The sequence below is a fragment of the Malaclemys terrapin genome, chromosome 5 (genome assembly GCF_027887155.1).
Source record: "Malaclemys terrapin pileata isolate rMalTer1 chromosome 5, rMalTer1.hap1, whole genome shotgun sequence".
Classification (NCBI taxonomy): domain Eukaryota; kingdom Metazoa; phylum Chordata; order Testudines; family Emydidae; genus Malaclemys; species Malaclemys terrapin.
This window is the reverse complement of record NC_071509.1, coordinates 134863995-134879552: the sequence shown is the minus strand read 5'-3', so window position 1 is coordinate 134879552 and position 15558 is coordinate 134863995. Positions and strand designations below refer to the sequence as shown.

At 46.0% G+C, this 15558-nt stretch overlaps 1 protein-coding gene across 1 annotated transcript in view; it reads right to left on the bottom strand.

The window, feature by feature from the left end:
• Window positions 1-11817, bottom strand: part of GSR (glutathione-disulfide reductase) — a 42559-nt gene extending 30742 nt beyond the window's left edge. The window contains exons 1-5 of the mRNA XM_054030365.1: window positions 11638-11817; window positions 8153-8179; window positions 7556-7644; window positions 6909-6978; window positions 3142-3289 (exon numbers count right to left, since the gene is read on the bottom strand). Of these exons, the coding sequence (XP_053886340.1) occupies window positions 3142-3289; window positions 6909-6978; window positions 7556-7644; window positions 8153-8179; window positions 11638-11796 (493 nt within the window). The 5' untranslated portion in view covers window positions 11797-11817. The remainder of the gene's footprint in view (window positions 1-3141; window positions 3290-6908; window positions 6979-7555; window positions 7645-8152; window positions 8180-11637) is intronic.
• Between the last annotated feature and the right edge of the window lie 3741 nt (window positions 11818-15558).

Here is a 15558-nt window from a genome sequence, read left to right as displayed (position 1 = left end):
TTTCTTTTCCCCCTTAAAAAACTAACCAAAATAACACATTAAGATTATAATGAAAGGGTTTCCAAATATTTTTATTGAGGACATTCAGAAGGTATGTAAGGTTTCAAAACTACTAAGATCAATACCAGTTTTGCTTCTTTAAAAAATAAAAAATCCTTCTTTACATATTATATATTTTTTTAAACCTTAAAATCATCAGGGATGTCCAGACTGATTTCATTCTGTGGGAGGGTTTCCTAGAATTCTCAGGGGAGGTATAATGAGAGCGCTCACACCTTCAGTAAAGTGGGAAGGGCCTTGAATTTTTAACAAAGACTTCCCACCTCTCAATTGCATCTGAAGAAGTGAGGTTCTTACCCATGAAAGCTTATGCTCCCAATACTTCTGTTAGTCTTAAAGGTGCCACAGGACCCTCTGTTGCTTTTTACAGATTCAGACTAACACGGCTACCCCTCTGATACTTGACACCTCAATTGTTAGTCAGCGAAGTTAAATAAGTGTTAATAAAAAAAAGTTTCAAGCAGGGACTAGAAATCCTTTTGCTCAGCTTTCTAGCTCTGGACTGTTGATACTAGCTCTTCAGTCACCATAGAACTCCAGTAACTCCTCACTTAAAGTTGTCCCGGTTAACATTGTTACGTTGCTGATCATTTAGGGCACATGCTCATTTAAAGTTGTGCAATGCTCCCTTCTAACGCTGTTTGGCAGCCGCCTGCTTTGTCCACTGCTTGCAGGAAGAGTAGTCCATTGCAACTAGCTGGTGGGGGCTTGGAACCAGGGTGGACCGGCAGCCCCCCCATCAGCTCCCCGCTCACCTAAGTTCCCTGTGCGGCAGCTGCCCAGCAGGCTAGCAATTGCCGGCAGTTCAGCTGTCCCTCCCCCCACTGCCATGTGCTGCTCCTGCCCTATGCCTTGGAGCTGCTCCCCGAGACTCCTGCTTGCTGTGCGGGGGGAGGAAAGGAAGAGGGGGGCTGTCAGGGTGTCCCCCTGCTCCTTCACCCCGCTTACCCCATCTCCATAGAGCGGGGGGGGACACACGACAGGGCTCAGGACGGAGGGAGCTTGCTGGCAGCAGCTGCGGTCTCAGCAAGCTGATCTAATTAACAAGGCAGTGTACCTAAGAGTGGGGTCAGCGTACTTAAAGGGGAAATGCGCATCTCTCTCTCACACACACGGTGTGTGTCTGTCTGCGATGCTGTCTCCCCTCCCTCCATTCCTGATGCCTTGTAGAGTGTGAGAGTTAACCCTTGAGGGCTCAGCCAATTGCTAGTTCATCGTTTAGCAGTAAGGCATTCCCTGGGAAATATCCCACCCTCTGACTCCTCCATCTCAACCAAGCTTCACAATCATCATCACTGTCTAATTTGTTTAAAACTTATACTGTGTGTGTGTGTGTATATATATATATATATCTTCTTTTGTCTGGTGAAAAAAATTTCTCTGGAACCTAACCCCCTCATTTACATTAATTCTTATGGGGAAATTGGATTTGCTTAACATCGTTTTGCTTAAAGTCGCATTTTTCAGGAACATAACTACAACGTTAAGTGAGGAGTTACTGTACGATGTCAAGAGTGAAGCCTGCTTGGTGTATGCATTCCCCTTACTGACACACACATGGTGCAGAATCTCAGCTTTCATTATCATGAAGTACATTTTTAGTCCTCATGGGTGCAAAAAATATGTTTAAAATGTGAGCCAATGCAGTGAGCTCTGCCTGAGACTACAGGGAGCCTGAAACAAGGGCTGAGAGCTGTGAACTCTCCTGCCATCATTAATCTCATTTGAACGTAAACGCTAAAGGCCAGAGATGGCACTTCACAGACAAAGGTAACTATTTTGTAGAGGGTCATTCTAACAGCTGAAACAGGAAATAGATTGAGAAAGAAGCTCTCAAAGTGGTGTGAATTAGGAGCTGCTGCCAGGAAGGAAATACCAAGAGAGGAACAGAGGATACACCCTCAAAGCCAGGGTAAGAAAATAAACAGACAGGAGGCTGGGGAAAGGGAAAAAAACAAAGGGCAGAAACAGCAGGAGTCCTCTCAAAAGGGAGCAGATTCTCCACGCAGTGATACTGAATGTGACAGTAAATAATAACTAAGTTTAATCACTACATAACGGCCACACTCTACCTCTGATCTTTGTGCAACTCTCATTGACCTCAGTGGGAGAGCCACTGTGGATTAAAAGGAGTATTAGGTTATACATTTAGACCCAGTCCATAAATTTGGAACTCTCTACCAAATGGGTGGGACACCCCTGCCACAGAGCCTTCCAGTCTACTCAGGATCCAATTTTTCTAACAAGCAGGACAAAAAAACTGTTAGCTTTCAGATCTTTCTATATCATAAACAGGCACAAGTGCTCCCTGTCACTCTGCGCACCCTTTGCAGGTATGTCCACCCTCAGCCTCCTAAGTCTGGAACAGTCTCTCTCATTTCCACAGCCATAACAAACCAGAATGCTTTCCATAAAAAATGCAAAGTGATAAAAGCTTCAGGTAGCAAAGTTCAACGTCCATGCTGAACCGAATGCGACTTCTGGGCTGACCTAAATGTTGCATCAGTTCCTTCCTATTTTGTGGAAAGGTATTTTCAGTAAAAGCAGAATTGTTTAAAGGAGAACAAGCTGCGCAAGCCCCTACATTTAGTGTCTAACATTCAGTGACATGCATATTGCCCTCATAATAAGCAGATTAGCAGTTTTGAACAGGCAGATCCAATTTGGCTTAAGGGAAAATTGGCAAACACAGTGTCTGTCCAAGTCACCTGTGGAGCTGCTGGAAGCACACCTTACAAACCTTAACTGATGGCACCAAGGATCCTGACCTGGAGCCTCATCCAAAGTTCACTGAAGTCAGTGGGAATCTTTCCACAGACTCCAGAAGGCTTTGGATCAGACCTCTTTCTATGTAGGCCAAAGTTCCATTTATAAGAGGCAGGGAACAGTAGAATGCTGAGAACAAATATACTTTCTAAGGGTACATTCTATATAGACCACCGAGGCCAGAGAGACTAGAGTGTACCGGAGCTACACTATTTGCACTGGAAAAATAGGAAGGCCTATTGTAACTCTCATGAAATCTCCTCCCACAGGAGTACTTGCATGCCATGATGTTGATCAAATTATTTAAAGACTTACCAGGGATTTCACTGTCAGGGGTAACTGATGGTCGCCCACCGGTGGCTATAAGGATGTGGGGAGCGGTGTATTTTTTACCATTGACTTCTACCGTAGGCTCAGGATCAGACGTAAAAGCTGCATGGCCATGAATGGTTTCTATGTGAGCCTATAAAAACAAATTTTAGATTGTACTGTTATTCTATAAATCACAGAACCAGATGCTAGAGAAAGAATGAACCTTTCCTAATTATCAAAGCAGAAAAGTAGTAAGACAGCTCTCAGATTCAGCATTTCAATTTCTGAGAAGTGCTACTAATGGCTTACATTTTCAAAAGTGACTAGTGATTTTGGGTACCCACTCCAAAAAATGCTCAAGAACCACCCTCTAAAAATCAGGCCCCTTTACGATATCTCACGTGGGCACCTAAAATCATGAGCCAGTTTGAAAACGTAGGCCTACGCTCATCTAGTAATCTGAAATGTTTGTAAATATAATGAAAGCCTTCAATCTGCACCACAAGCCACTGTATGTTATGGAGAGCTAATGAAGATTAAACTCCAGCCAGCTAAAACACGACTAAGCTGGTAAGAAACAGTTACTTACTGTAACTGTGGTTCTTCGAGATGTGATCCAGACACGTATTCCACACTAGGTATGTGTGCACTGTAGACAGATGATTTTGCCTAGCAGTACCAGAAGAGGGACAGTGCTCATGCCTTGTGGCCAAAACCCGCCCCCTGGCTAGACGAGGCAGTGCCACACCAACTCCCCATGAATTCCTTTGCACCAACTCCCAGAAACTCGACTCGGATGCAAAGGGGATGGAGCGCGGGTTGTGGAATACACATCTGCATCACATTTTAAAAAAAAATAAATGTCAGTTACAGGAAGTAACTGTTTCTTCTTCAAGTAGATGCAGCCATGTATTCTACTTAGGAGACACAGAAGCAGCATTCGCAGGAGGTGGGGTTCAGAGTATATTTAAACAAGGACTGCAGGATCATCTTCCCAAAGTTTGCATCTTCTCTGGATGCTGCAGTAATGGGATAATGGTTCATACATACATATATATCGATGACTATGTGGCAGCTCTGCAAATATCCAATATTAAGTGGTCACTTAAGAATGCTATTGATGTAGCTCTCGCTCTCATAGAATGACCTCACACGCAGAGGGGGCCTACCCAAAACTGTTTTGTATGCAATCTTGATACAGAAAGTTATCCACTTAAGAGACCGTCTGTGAGGAGACTGCCTGTCTCTTCACAGTCTGCATACAACACAAACAGATGCGACAAACCACAAAAAGGTTTAGAGAAAAGGCTAAACATCATCTGATGTCTAACATGTGACGATGCTGTCCCTGTGGAGATGAGTGCGGCTTAGGAACAAAAACACAGGCAAACATACCGCCTATTTAAACGAAACCGAGACACCACTCTAGACGCAAATTTTGGGTGAGGTGGCAATGTCACTTTTTCTTTGGAGAATTGCACGTAAGGAGGCTCTGCCATCGAAGCCTGCAACTCTCACACTCTCCTTGCAGACGTCATTGCCATGAAGAATGCAGTTTTTTTCTCATAGAGAGGAAAGGGGCAAGATGCCAGAGGATTGAATGAAGGTTCCATCAGAGCCGCTAAGACTGTGCTAAGGTCCTATAAGGGACCAGTTCCTGCACTGGCAGATGGAGACGAAGGATTCCTTTTAAGAATCTAGCCATCACAGCACTGGAAAATACCAATCTTCCACGAATGGGTGGATGAAAGGCTGAGATCACCACTAGATACTCCCTCAATAAGCTAAATGGAAGGCCCAACAGCTGAAGATGCAGCAAATACTTCAAGATATCTTGGATACTACCCAGCATTGGCTGAACTCCACAGGCCAATGACCACATAGAAAAACCTTTTCACTTTTTCAAACAGGCCAACTTGGTAGATGGTTTTCTATACTGAGTAGGACTTGTCGAACAGACGACAAACATCACTCTTCCTCTTCATTCAACCACGAAGCAGCCAAGCAGTGAGATATAGGGAACTGAGCGCAGGATGCAAACATGATTCTGTGAGAGTAGGTCAGACTGGAGAGGAAAGCATATGGGAGGCCAAATCAACAGTGCAAGAAGGTCAGAAAACCAACACTGCCTCGGACATGACGGTGCAATGAGGATGACATTGGCCTGATCTGCTTTCAGCTTGAGAATGATCTGTGGAATGATCAGGGTCAGAGAAAAAGCATATAGGAGAGTTGACTGCCAGCTGCCGTGGACGGCATCACTCAGGGAGCCTGGGCTGAGGCCCCCCTCGAGTGCAGAATAGACTACATTTCCTGTTGTCCCTTGTAGCGAACAGGTTGATCATCGGCATGCCCCAAGCAGCAAAGATGACTTTCAGAACATGGACTTCACTGACCACTTGTGACTCAGGGAAAAATTCCTCCCAAGATGGTCCATGAGATGATTCTAGACCCCGGGGAACTGACTGGCTATCGGAGTGATATTCTCTTCAGTGCAGAACAGCCACAGCCTGACCACCTCTTGGTGTGTGCTCACCCTTGTCGGTTCACATAATACATCACAACGCTATTGTCAGTAAGTATGTGAACCATTGAACCTTTGATGCAGTCTAGGAAAACATGACCAGCAATGTAGATGGCCCAAAGCTTCCTGCTCCAAATGACCACAGACCCTGAACCTTCAGCGACCCCAGACGCTCTCCCCAACCTACCAGGGAGGCATCGGTGACAACAGTCCTGGTTGGTAAGGGCCGGGCAAAGGGAATGCCCTGACATACATTCTCCTGATCCATCCACCAGTGCAAGAAGTCCAGGGTCAATGGAGGGAGGCAGACCAACCTGTCTAAGGGATGAAGGGCCGGATGGTAAACTGTTCTGGGCCACATCTGAAGAAGGCGAAGGCATTGAAGAGGGCAACTTGTGCATTGAACCACCTGTGTGTATGTGGACATGTGGCCCACATGCCTCAGACACATGAGAATTGTCATGGAAGGTTGAGACTGCAGCATGAGACAAAGGTGATAAAAGTGTCTGGAAAAGGTCAGTCTACAAAACTACTTTTGGACTCTATTAAGGTCCCAATGAATTCAATTTTCCAAGTAGAGACCAATGTTGACTTTCTGATGTTCAGTAGGAGACCCAGACAGTTGAGTAAATGCAGTGTGATGCATACATGAGAAAGGACTTCTTCTCTGGACCTGCCCCTTAGTAGCCAGTCATCTGGAGGTATGCCATCACCACAACCACACATTTGGTAAAGACCCGGGGAGTGGAAGACAGACCAAAAGGAAGGGACGTGTACTGAAAATGATGGTTAGCCATGACAAACCAAAGAAATCCCGCCTCATATAGCCAGGGAAGGGGCTATGGCCACGAGGTGTGAACACACCCCTCTACGGATACTGCTAGGCAAAATTCTCTGGGTTCAGTGCACTTGGCACAAACACCTAAGTAGAATACATGGCCGCATCTACTCGCAGTAGTGTGCACCATCACCTTATACAGACTGGGGGAACAGGAGGAAAAAATGGCTCTCACTGGTTAATGAAGTGGGAATCATTCTTAAAACCACAGAAATGTGCTTTGGCACAGGAGAAGGGTTTTTATAACTATTGGGAACGGAACCTGCACTGACCAAAGATAAAAAACCAAGCTAAACTCTCTTGGAAAGCCTTCATAGGTTCTGGGAAAATATGACAGTTTACAGGGGCATAGAAGAGGCTCTGTAATTTTAAGATCTGTTACTTGTACATGAACCAAAATTTACAAACCTTGTTTAAGTTATTTTGATAGATCCCATTCAGGCGGCTCACATAAGCATCACGCTTTTCTTTAATCACTCTGCAATAAAATGTAGTCACTGTCACTATATAAGCTTTTACTCACTGCTAATAAGAATACACAGCAAAAAAAATGGCGGCTAGCTTTAAAATCCAACCTCATTAGATATGCAAACACAAAAAGGTCATCGGATAAAGTCAATGAAAACGCTGCAGGGATGTGGGAGGGACAGGAAGGGGGGTTCAGGGGCATGGAGCACATGAAACAAACCACTATATAGCTGGTTATGTCATTAATGACAAGAGGTTTTCTTGAGCAAGGCCCAGAGCTTGCTGGCAACTGACTCCCCATCCTGTATGGCACTGGCAAAACTGGCCCATGGGCCCAGGCATTCCACACTGGCTATGAGGGACATGGAACCAAACTGCAAGCAACTGAGTAAGCCTTGTTCCTCCCCCAGTGCACCTAGGGCATTATAAGCAGACATGGTCTCAGAAAAGAACTGCTTATACATGGTCACAGCGAGAGAATTGCTTATACGTAAAGAAAATACAATATTTACATAAAATGTATTGTGCTTTAAAAGGATAAATGTAAACAAGACTTTGCCACCTGGAATACTGAATCTTAGACATACCGCCAATTAAACTTCACATTGGGGGTTTCAAAGCCATAATCGGCATGATCATGGATGAATTCAAAGTGGACAGCTGTGTTCCACATCACCTGTCACAGAGGTAAAGAGAACAGTAATTCAGCACAGCATTAATGAAAAAAGCATCAACTGTGTCTATAAAAAGCGACAAAGAGTCCTGTGGCACCTTACAGACTAACAGCTAACTAAATGTAGCTCTTCATTTCTCATCAGACTTGAAATAGTACCATAGGAAAACAGCTTTTGTGAGACTAAGGAAAATACTAAAACAACAAATTCTGCTCACAGATACCCTGATGTAACCTCACTAATGCCAATAGGTCTGCATCCATGGGCCTAAGAGCACAATTTGTCCCTTGGATATTCATTTTACCTAGAAATAGTCTAACCAGCCTATTCAGCCTTAGGCAAAAAAGCAAAGTAAGGATTGTGGAATGGAGTATTTTTGAGAGTGCCCCTAACTGTAGCTGCACCCTATTAAGTTCATCTACTCTCCCAACATCCGTGTTATGAAGAATTGAATACAGACACATGCATTTCAACACAAAGACAATATGAAAGAAGAAAAAAAAAATCTACCTTTTTTGGTACACATCCAACATTCACCTAAGAGAGAAGAATATTAAGTCTACATTTGTCATTATGATAATAAAATCAATACTTAGAAAATAGTAAGTCCACTAACTAAAGCTTCCCAAAATAGATGCCAATTCCGCACCTTTCTCCCACTCCCTACAATGCAGAAATATCAAAGTCATTTTGAGTTGGGCAAAGAGACATTCATGTTTGATACTTTAGTTCCTATTACCAAATTCAGAGGTTCCAATCCCACAGGGCTAACTCAGCCCTTCACCCTTCTAAAGTAAGTTAAAAAACATGTATCGTGCCCATTTTAAAGCTGTTGTTTTTCAATGGATTCTTAAGAGGATTTCCTGTCTGCTCAGCAAGGATAGTAAAGATTGCATAGCACTTTTTATAAAGGAATACAAATATAGCTCAGTGTCTTCAGCTAACACTTCCCCTCTCCCCACTACTGTGTAACTTTTGAGGTAGTGGCCAAGTGATCAGAGCACACAACTGGAAGCCAGCTTTGAGTTCTAATCTCATTTGCCATGAGCTTTTTCAATGAACCCCTTTTGTGCCTCAGTTTCTCCAACTGTTAAAAATGTAACTATGCTAATATTGCTCTGATATCTTTCAAATGACTGGGTCAGCTTCTATGGGTTCACAACCTTCTGCCCTTGAAGCAAATTCATATTGAACACAAGGCCAGTGAACTCACAAACACGTCTTTGGGGTAATAAGCAGTTGTACACAGAGCAATATACCCAGGTCCCAGTCTGACAGCCTAAAACAGCAAGATTCCACCTTGAGACAAAGGCAAGATGCCAGACTGCTGAGGGGGTGCACTCAGAGGCCAGAAAAGGGGCAGACTTGCCACAAACCAAGATACTTACCAAACAGACCTGTTTAAACCAATCACCATGAAGCCACTCCCTCCTTTACTTCAGATTTATGCAACACTAGTTTGTTCACTCCTCAAAGTAGTTGTATTTCCTGTTTTAACTAGCTGGCAAGTGACATAAAATTCACCCTGACCTTATTTTTAGGAGTGGCAGAGGTATAGGAAATACTAGGAGCTCACAGGAGATTAAATGAGGATTTTTCCTTCCGGTTATTGGCCCTATAATACAAATGTATTCATACTTTTCATTAAAAGTTTTCTTCCTAAAGAGCTTCATCAAAACTTTGCAGCCTTTTTCCTGTCAATAGGCAAGCAAGTACACATACATTGCACAGATCCACCACCCTGTCTGAAGGAAAGGTACTTCAAAATACTTAAAACACTTTTTCAGGAGAATCTGAAAATAGAAGTTTATTAAAATGCCTACAGTTGCACCAGAACACAGCTCTGTACTCTGCTATATTCTCGTCATCTCTACTCTTTGCTTTTGCTAGCATAAGAAAGATTATTTTGTGTGTGTACCGTTTTATCTGAAAAACACAAATCCTCTATTTTATCTACTGTGAACCAGCTCCTCAGCTTGTATATTCTGACTACACCAATTACGTCAATGAACAATCTGACCCTGTAAGTCAGAAATAAACGGATACTAACTAGCATTGTTTTAATAACAACTTCTGGTGAAACCTGAGTTTGGTAATATTCCAATGAAGTTACACTAGCTTTCACAACAACACTGTAGCACCATCACCTTCTATGTAAAAAGCTCTATATTCAGGACTTGATTCTGTTCTTAGAAAGGTCAGCAAATCTCTCAAACGTATGCTGATTTTACAAGATACGTTAAGATGGGCATCTCAAAGAGAGAGAGAAAAATCAGAGCCAATTTTTTTCTTAAAAATCCTACATTGTCTAATTAACTGGGGCAGCAGAGCAGAGTACATTGCTCATTTGGAATTCTGTAAATCTGTACAAACTAAGGTGCTGGAAAAGCGTCTGTTGTGTTCTGAACACACACAAATAATTTTAAAATTGGTTGTAAGCTATTTTAATGTCTCCTATGTGTGGAGAACCTAGCACAGCAGGACACTGATCCTACCTGAGGGCTCTACAGTCTTGGTCCCACAACAATAAATATTATTATAAACAACATCAGCACCCCACACAAAAAATGGGGGCGGGGAATTCCTGGTCTTTCCTGGCTTTTGTCAGTTTGTTTCACACACTTTAAAATTAATAAGGCTCTATATTAATTAATTGCTAATATGTTTTCTAAACACACCCTTCTTCCTAAAAGAAATAGAAGGTAATGGTCAGCTGAAAATGCATCTGATTTAGAAAAAGTCTGACCTGGATGGGCCCCATCCCCTTATAGGCGTGTAAGGAACAATGACTATTGTGAAAATTCAGTAATACAGAACATCCATAAAGCCAGCTGTCCTCGTGAAGAAAGATGTGTGACCAATCTGAGTTGTGCAACACCTGACAATACCACTTTGTCGACGTGCTGGCATTGTCTCTATTTGTGACAGTCACTGCAGTTAAATAAAAGGGTTCGAACAAAGAGCTTACAGCCTAGCAGGTACTGGCACCACTAAACTGATGCTCACAGAGCAACGGTGGCATCCTGCCACTCAGTGCACACAAACCACACCTGTTCTTGGAGCTCATTGCCCTTCTACAAGGCTAGACGAGTTCTGGAAAGAAAACCCCAGCTGGCCCAGATATCTGCCCCAGGATTACTCATTAGAGCCCCTCTTTGCAACATGTCGTCACCCCCACCTCCCCAAGCCACATCCATACACATACCCCACCGCCCCAAGCCACATCCATACACACACATCCACACCCCCAGCCATGTTCATCCACCTACACCAGGGTTTCTCAAACTGGGGGTCGGGACCCCTCGGGGCTCGCGAGGTTATTACATGGGGGGTCACGAGTTGTCACCCTCCACCCCAAGTCCTGCTTTGCCTCCAGCATTTATAATAGTGCTAAATATATAAAAAAGTGTTTTTAATGCATAAGGAGGGTCACAATCAGAGAAGTGCTGTGTGAAAGGGGTCACCAGTACAAAAGTCTGAGAACCCCTGATCTACACACACACACACCATCCCCAGTCACATCCATCCACACACACCCCTACCCCCTCACCCCACCCTCATCCACACACACCCTGCCCCAGTTCCCCCACACCCTTCCCCCTCACCCTGCCCCACCCGTCCCAGCCCTGTCCATCCACACACCCTGCCCCAACCCCCCCACATCCCCGCTGCCCCAGACCCTGCACATCTCTTCCCCCTCACCCTGCCCCATCCATCCCAGCCCCCCATACCCCTGCCCCAACCCCCCCACATCCCCGCTGCCCCAGACCCTGCACATCTCTTCCCCCTCACCCTGCCCCACCCATCCCAGCCCCCCATACCCCTGCCCCAACCCCCCCACATCCCCGCTGCCCCAGTCCCTTCACACCCCTTCCCCCCTCACCCTGCCCCACCCGTCCCAGCCCCTGCACACTCCTTCCCCCTCATCCCTGGCCCCCACAGCCCTGCCCCACCCGCCCCAGCCCCCCACACGCAGCCCCGCCCCCCGCACTCACGCAGGTGCCCCCCAGGCGCTGATGCTCCACGACAGCCACGCGGGCCCCGAGCTCGGCCGCGCGCCGCGCGCTCGCCAGCCCGCCCGAGCCGCCTCCCAGCACCAGATAGTCGAAGGCGGCGGCCATGGCTCGAGGCGGCAGGGAGCGGAGTGCGGGCATGGAGCGAGGGGGGGGCGCTGCTGAGTCACGGTGACAGGGCGGGAGCGCGGCTCTGGGGGCGGAGCTCGGAGAGGGCGTGGCTTGGGAGGGCTCCCTGCTCAGGGAGGGAACGGGCGGGGCTTCGAGGGAAGGGGCGGGGCGTGCTCGTGTGGGGGCGGGGCTCCGGCGGGCGGGGGCTCAGGGCCCAGTAGGGGGAGCCCGGCTGGGGTGACCAGACAGCAAGTGTGAAAAATCAGGATGGGGGTGGGGGGTAATAGGAGCCCATATTTAAAAGCCCCAAATATCAGGACTGTCCCTATAAAATGGGGACATCTGGGCAGAAGGGGGGGGGTGTTACAACCCCACAGGCTCAGGCCCTGCTTTTAAAGAGTCTCTCAGAGCAACCCCCTCCCTTTTAAGGGTAAGTCACGTAGCCTCAGTGCCGCCTCCCCGCCCTCCTGCTTCCCACGCTGGGTGACGCCGGGTGAGCTCAGCGGCTGGCAGAGACCTGTCCCCACGCCAGGGACTTGTACAGCCCGGCACGGAGGTGCAGTGACACCTAGGCAGCAATTGCAGCAGAGAGTAGGATTTATGAGTCAGCTGGAACACAGCAGGGGCAGGCCTTAGGTTTGCGCAGGAAAATCAAGGTTAAAGCATAGTGCGCGGTGGTCCAGCCGGAGCAGCTCGCCAGCCAGGCTGTACTGAACTTTCAGGCTCTGGCTCTCTGACTTTTTTTATGCAGTGCCAGCTTCGTACAGAAACCCACACGTGCCACACCTTGAAATCCACCCCACCATCAACCTCAGCCTGGACCAGTCCACACAAGAGATCCAGTTTCTGGACACTACAGTGCAAATAAGTGATGGTCACATAAACACCACCCTATACCGGAAACCTACTGACCGCTATACGTACCTACATGCCTCCAGTTTCCATTCAAGACACATCACACGATCCATTGTCTACAGCCAAGTCCTAAGATACAACCGAATTTGCTCCAACCCCTCAGACAGAGGCAAACACCTACAAGATCTTTATCAAGCATTCGTAAAACTACAATACCCACCCGGGGAAGTGAGGAAACAGATTGACAGAGCAAGACAGGTACCCAGAAATCACCTACTACAGGACAGGCCCAACAAGGACAATAACAGAACACCACTGGCCATCACATACAGCCCCCAGCTAAAACCTCTCCAGCGCATTAGCCACGATCTACAACCTATCCTGGAAAATGATCCTTCACTCTCACAGACCTTGGGAGGCAGGCCAGTCCTCGCTTACAGACAACCCCCCAACCTGAAGCAAATACTCACCAGCAACTACACACCACACCACAGAAACACCAACCCAGGAACCAATCCCTGTAGCAAACCTCGTTGCCTACTCTGTCCCCATATCTACTCTGGCGACACCATCAGAGGACCCAACCACATCAGCCATACCATCAAGGGCTCATTCACCTGCACATCCACTAACGTTATATGCCATCATGTGCCAGCAATGCCCCTCTGCCATGTACATTGGCCAAACCGGACAGTCCCTCCGGAAAAGAATAAATGGACACAAATCGGACATCAGGAATGGTAACATACAAAAGCCAGTAAGTGAACACTTCAATCTCCCTGGTCATTCTATTACAGATTTAAAAGTCACTATCATTGAACAAGAAAACTTCAGAAACAGACTTCAAAGAGAAACAGCAGAACTAAAATTCATTTGCAAATTTAACACCATTAATCTGGGCTTGAATAGGGACTGGGAGTGGCTGGCTCATTACAGAAGCAGCTTTTCCTCTCCTGGAATTGACACCTCCTCATCTATTATTGGGAGTGGACTACATCCACCCTGATTGAATTGGCCCTGTCAAGTAACTCCCTGCTCTCCATGTGTCAGTATATAATGCCTGCATCTGTAACTTTCACTCTAAGCATCCGAAGAAGTGAGGTTTTTACCCACGAAAGCTTATGCCCAAATAAATCTGTTAGTCTTTAAGGTGCTACCAGACTCCTTGATGTTTTTGTAGATACAGACTAACATGGCTACCCCTGATGCTTGATTACAAAATGACATTGCAAGATCCATAGACTAAAGTGGAAATTTACAAGTATAAAGCTGGGGTGTTTTGCCATAGAACTCTGGGTTCAATCCTGCAAAGCCTCAGCACATCGGATCACGACCGACAGAACCCAGCTCCTCACTCGTGCTCAGTCTAACTGGTAACTTTAAGACCATCTGCAGGGTGTGTGTGTGTGCGCGCATGTGCTAACCGTTGTATTTTCAATAAACACAGTGTATTGCCTTTTCCCCTCAAAAAGATCCCGTGTGCTTCTTATAAGCATAACAATATGTGTGAAGCAGGAAAGCTGGAGAGGCTGCGTGGCCAACCTTGAAGGAAGAGTGAGACCCCTTATGGAGGAGGGAGTTTCAGAGTTGAGTTCAGCATCGAAGGAAGTACAACAGAGCCTAACACAGCATCAGAACTGAGCACATTTCTTGTTTCTGGCTGGGGAAAACAGGTCTATCCAAAGGGTACCCTATTATCAAAATATACTGTGAATGGAATCTATTTTTCATTTGTGGTTGTGAGCACCTGGAAGATAAGCTGCTGTGATGACTGACTGCAGATACACCAATTCCAAACTTTGGCGAAAAGTGGGGAGCTCTTGGCCCTTGTCAGTTGATATAGAACATTCATGACATGTTGTCCGTCGTGACTTATGTGTTTGCCCCTAATCAATGTTAGAAATTGGTGACAAGCATATATGACTGCCCTGAGTTCTAGGATGTGGAATAGAGTGACGTCGTGAGGTGTTTACCTGCCTTGGGCCCTGTTCACGTCCAGATGTGCTCCCCAAACCAACAGGGAAGCATCCATCATTATAACAACTGTCAGGGAACGGCGTGCGAAAAGGACTCTTGGGCAAGTGTGGATATTTCCACCAATTGAGAGATTCCTTCGTGAAGGAGGGTATGGAAAGTAATTTGGTTAGTTTGTGTCTGCTCAGTGCACAAACAGTCCTAAGCCACCCTTGAAGGCAATGCATTCTCAGTCTTGCATGGTCTATAAACAAAAGTGCCAGCTACCACATGTCCCAGTAGCTGAAGACAATTCTTAACAAGGGAACATGGGCTGATCTGGATTGTGTTTATGATGTTGGATAAGGCTACCACTCTGTCCACGGGGAGGTAGACTCTTGCTGCTATTGAATAGAGATAAGATACTATGAATTCTACCTTTGTACAGGAGTCAGGGTGGATTTTTGAGTGTTCAATTGTAGGCCAAGTTCAAGGTTGAGGTCTATGGTCTTGCAAGTGACCAGTAAAGTTTCATCATGGGAGCAACTTTTCAGAAAACCAGTTGTCTAGGTAAGGGAACACCAGAGTTCCTGTTCCGTGGAGGGGTGTAGCTGCTACTGACATAACCTTTGAAAAGACCCTTGGAGCAGATGAGAGGCTGAACTAGAATACTCTGTACTGAAAGTGGGCCTAACCAACAGTAAAACACAGGAACCTTTTGTGATATGGGTGGGTTGGATTGGTAATGTGCATTTTGAAGGTTAAGGGCTGAGAACCAAGCCCCTTGGTCCAGTGATGGAATTATTGCTGCAGGCATCAGCACTTTGAATTTTTGTGCCTTCACAACAGTGTTGAGTAACCTTAGTCTAGGATGGGTCTCCAACTGCTGTTCTTTTTTGGAACCAAGAAGTACCTGGAATAAAAACCCTTCCCTTCGTGCTCAATGGGAATAGGTTCTATAGCACCCAAGAGTATGAGAGAGTA